The sequence below is a fragment of the Tiliqua scincoides genome, chromosome 7 (genome assembly GCF_035046505.1).
Source record: "Tiliqua scincoides isolate rTilSci1 chromosome 7, rTilSci1.hap2, whole genome shotgun sequence".
Lineage (NCBI taxonomy): Eukaryota > Metazoa > Chordata > Lepidosauria > Squamata > Scincidae > Tiliqua > Tiliqua scincoides.
The window spans coordinates 56,198,797-56,203,119 of record NC_089827.1 but is presented as its reverse complement, the minus strand read 5'-3'; the positions used below and the strand labels follow the sequence as shown (position 1 = coordinate 56,203,119).

General features: G+C 47.8%; 1 protein-coding gene across 1 annotated transcript; it reads left to right on the top strand.

Moving 5' to 3' along the window:
- Positions 1-762: 762 nt before the first annotated feature.
- KCNJ4 (potassium inwardly rectifying channel subfamily J member 4) lies at positions 763-3,932 on the top strand. The gene is made up of 2 exons (XM_066633464.1): positions 763-800; positions 2,594-3,932. The coding sequence occupies exons 1-2, from the start codon at positions 763-765 to the stop codon at positions 3,930-3,932; spliced, it is 1,377 nt and encodes a 458-aa protein (XP_066489561.1).
- Positions 3,933-4,323: the final 391 nt, after the last annotated feature.

The window sequence follows — 4,323 nt, the reverse complement described above, 5'->3', positions numbered from 1 at the left end:
GATAGAGAGATGCTCTTTACACTCTCACATAACACCAGAACCAGGGGACATCCACTAAAATTGACTGTTGGGAGAGTTAGGACAGACAAAAGAAAATACTTATTTACTCAGCGTGTGGTTGGTCTATGGAACTCATTCCCACAGGATGTGGTGATGGCATCTGGCCTAGAGGTCTTTAAAAGGGGATTGGACAAATTTCTGGAGGAAAAATCCATTACGGGTTACAAGCCATGATGTGTATGTGCAACCTCCTGATTTTAGAAATGGGCTATGTCAGAATGCCAGATGCAAGGGAGGGCACCAGGATGCAGGTCTCTTGTTGTCTTGTGTGCTCCCTGAGGCATTTGGTGGGCCGCTGTGAGATACAGGAAGCTGGACTAGATGGGCCTATGGTCTGATCCGGTGGGGCTGTTCTTATGTTCTTAACCTTAGCAAGTGTGCCTGGTCAGTGCCCAGATGGGAGACAGCCTGAGTACTCTGTGTACATAGTCTGGAATCCAGACAAAGAAAACTTGGGTCTGAATATAGAGAGCAAGAAAGTCTATGTTCTATTGGCTAGGTTAAGGCTAATCTTCTTTATGTGCTGTGATTTTCTTCTGAAATTTTGTCTCTAATACAGGTGTCTACTCCACAGTGGTTCCAAATATGGCTGCTACTGTCCACCAGTCCTGAGGCACCACTGCCTCGTCCTGTGTGTGTGTCACCCCATCTCACACACACACAACATCTGTAACTCCTCACCTCTGCAACGAGAAGTACCTCATGATAAAACGAGTCATGGGCAGCATCCGGGTTAACAGGTGAGTGATGCCCTTGCTCCCAGCTTTCATGGCTTTGCATTCATATTTCCAATATGCAGGTAACTCCTAAAACCTCTCCCTGTAACTTATTGAAGCACATATGGCACATGCATCAGCGCTGCCATCCAGGCTGGCCCAAGACCTCCTGGCTCTTAAGGCGTCATGCCAAATGATGTACCATCCACTGCACCTCCCACTCTCCAATGCTCTAGTTCAGCACTCTCCCCACCAAAACTCCTTTTCCTCTCTGCTCCCCCCCCCTTTTCCAGTTCAGGGAGTGAAAGGAGAACAAAGGACAGTGGAGGCAAGTAGGCAGACAGAGATGAGCATTTCCCACCAAACTGCTGCCTGAAGCAACAGTTGGCCTCAAAGATGGGCTGGCCCTGCTCCCATCTGATTTTTATATGGGGGAAAGCCTTGCACTTATGAATTTGATCCAAACCATCAACTCAGAGTGTTTTGTAATGTCGTTCCCAGAAGCAAATGGTAGAATCATACCAGGAAGTGCTATAGGAAGTCCTGAAAAGAGTGTCCTCCTGTGGGACCTAACATCACTGTTTGGTATGAGGGTAGATGCTAGTCTAGGTCTAGTACACGTGGAAGAACATCAGTCAACACTGACATCCAGAACTAGAGTTGCCAACTGACTATAAAGCCTAATAAAGCCTAGACAAGTATAAAGCCATATTGTGTGTGTGTGTGTGTGTGTGTGTGTGTGTGTGTGTGTGTGAGAGAGAGAGAGAGAGAGAGAGAGAGAGAGAGAGAGAGAGAGATAGCACACCAGAAATTTGGGCTTTTGCCAGAAACATGGAAGCCACCCTCTCCAGGCTCTGTTGAGTTGAGAGAGACATAGCAGCAGAAGTCAAGGACAAGGGTGGTGGAACAACAACATGGCCAGGTGGCATCTATAGCACTTGCTGTTACCCCCTCTTATGATGATGACCCAAATGTCTATCCCACCCTTTATCCAACAAGCTCCGGACAGCATACAAAGATTACTTGCTTTTATCCCTCAGCAACCCTGTGAAGTAGGTAAGGCTGGTACTCTCTCTTTCCTACAGTACTTTAAGAGATCAACTTTCGTATTTGCTATGACAGCTTCTTCTGAGGAAATGGGGATGTCAGACAGAACTTTCCCCAAAGAAGCAGCCACAGCATCTCCTCCTGTCAGGGCAAATTGGGAGGAGACAGAAAGAGGGTGGCATATTTTGAGGAGAAAGGAGACAAAGGCAGGTCAAACAGCACCAGGAGAAAGGGAGTTTCAGGGTATCTGCCAACCCTTTGTCTGTTGATCTCTAAATTACACCTTTGTCTTTAGATAGAGGACGCTGGGAGACACGCTTGTTGCTGTAGCAACAGAATTGTCTAGTACTTGGGAAGTGTATAAACATTGTCACAGATGCACAATTAGATCAGCATCCAGAACGGAACAGAAAATAGAAACTTCCAGCCTTATGCAATTTGAAGTTGAAATGTTACAAAACCATATTCACGTTGCCCTTAGTCTGTCCAGCAGATTCCACTTGCATCTCCTTCCAAGACCTGGAGGCTGCTCAAGTTGTCTGTATTGTGAGCTTCCTTGTTGGAGGATAGTCTGTGTATACCCATCTCTGTCTCTGCCTCTGTAGTGTATCTGTAGTATTAGATGGGCCTTCCAATGAGAGATTCTTCATAACAGTGGTTCTCAAACTCAAACCAGGAGTTTGGGCACCCCTGCTCTAGACCAAAGAGATCTCTTCCGGGACCTGCACTGATCTCTCTCACCATCATCTTTGTTTTCTTTCCCTCCAAAGGTACAGTATTGTCTCCACTGAAGAAGATGGGCAGAAAGTGTCCGCCCTTGGCGGTATCAATGGGTACAGTTGGAATGACAAAGGCCACGCCCCACGACGGAAACGCCGCAACCGTTTTGTTAAGAAGAATGGCCAATGCAACGTTTATTTTGCCAACCTCAGCAACAAGTCCCAGCGCTACATGGCCGACATCTTCACGACATGCGTCGACACACGCTGGCGCTACATGCTCATGATCTTCTCGGCAGCCTTCTTGGTCTCCTGGCTATTTTTTGGTCTCCTCTTCTGGATCATTGCTTTCTTTCATGGTGACTTAGATGCCGCCAGCATGGGAAGTGGCTCCATGCCTACAAAACTCTGCATTAAGCATGTCAATGGATTCTTAGGAGCTTTCCTCTTTTCTGTAGAAACACAGACAACTATTGGGTATGGCTTCCGATATGTGACTGAGGAGTGCCCGCTGGCTATCATGGTGGTGGTGGCACAATCCATTGTGGGCTGTGTTATTGACTCCTTCATGATCGGCACCATCATGGCTAAGATGGCACGCCCTAAGAAGAGAGCCCAGACTCTCCTTTTCAGCCACCATGCTGTCATTTCTCTACGAGATGGCAAACTCTGCCTCATGTGGCGGGTGGGAAATTTGAGGAAGAGCCATATTGTGGAGGCTCACGTTCGGGCCCAGCTTATCAAGCCCTACGTGACAGCCGAAGGGGAATATCTTCCACTGGACCAGCGCGATCTGAATGTGGGTTATGACATAGGCCTTGACCGCATTTTCTTAGTGTCTCCCATTATTATTGTCCATGAGATTGATGAGGAAAGCCCACTCTATAGGATGGGCAAGGAACAGCTGGAGAGGGAGGACTTTGAGATTGTCGTCATCCTTGAGGGTATGGTGGAAGCTACAGCCATGACCACCCAGGCTCGCAGCTCCTACCTGGCTAGTGAGATCCTCTGGGGCCACCGTTTTGAGCCTGTTGTCTTTGAGGAGAAGAAGCATTACAAAGTAGACTATTCCCACTTCCACAAGACCTACGAGGTGGCCGGAACTCCTTGCTGCTCTGCTCGGGAGCTGCAGGAGAACAAGATCACCATTCTGCCTTCCCCTCCGCCACCCCCTAGTGCCTTCTGCTATGAGAATGAGCTGGCTCTTGTCAGTCAGGATGAAGATGAGGAAGAGGATGACTTGGGCGTAGGGGTAGATTTGGGAGGAGGGACTGAGGAGGACGCAGGAGTCATTCCTATGATGGAATTTGGGAGTCACATGGATCTTGAACGATTGCAAGTTTCCATCCCCCTGGATACACTCTCATACCACAGGGAATCGGCCATCTAATCTCCATCCAGGCTTTCCATCCCATATTTATTTTTCATCGTTTCTTTAATCCTTTTAGCACCAGTGCTTGGATGGAAAAGCCTCACAAACTGTACTCCTTCTACCACCTTTTCAAGTACAAACATATATACAGTAGACCTGATGCTCCTCTAGTGATGGATGGTTCAGACTTCCTGCCCTGAGGCTGGAAATTGGTTTTCAAACTTCTGCCTTCAGAATAGGATTGAGGCCATTCCTCTTCATTTCTACCCTCCAGACCTTCTGTAACTCACAGCTGTGAGAAGACAGCAATAGCTGCTGCTGCTGCCTGGGTTAATATGGGCAATAGTCTCTTAAACCGCCAGCAACAGTAGGTGGACCAGTAGCTGCTAAGGAAGCTGAATGTTGCTGC

Bases quoted from the DNA above. Each gene is read 5' to 3' on its own strand.
- KCNJ4 (XM_066633464.1), top strand. From the start codon at position 763: ATGATAAAACGAGTCATGGGCAGCATCCGGGTTAACAG. The intron at 801-2,593 runs GTGAGTGATGCC...TTCCCTCCAAAG, and splicing joins GGCAGCATCCGGGTTAACAG to GTACAGTATTGTCTCCACTG.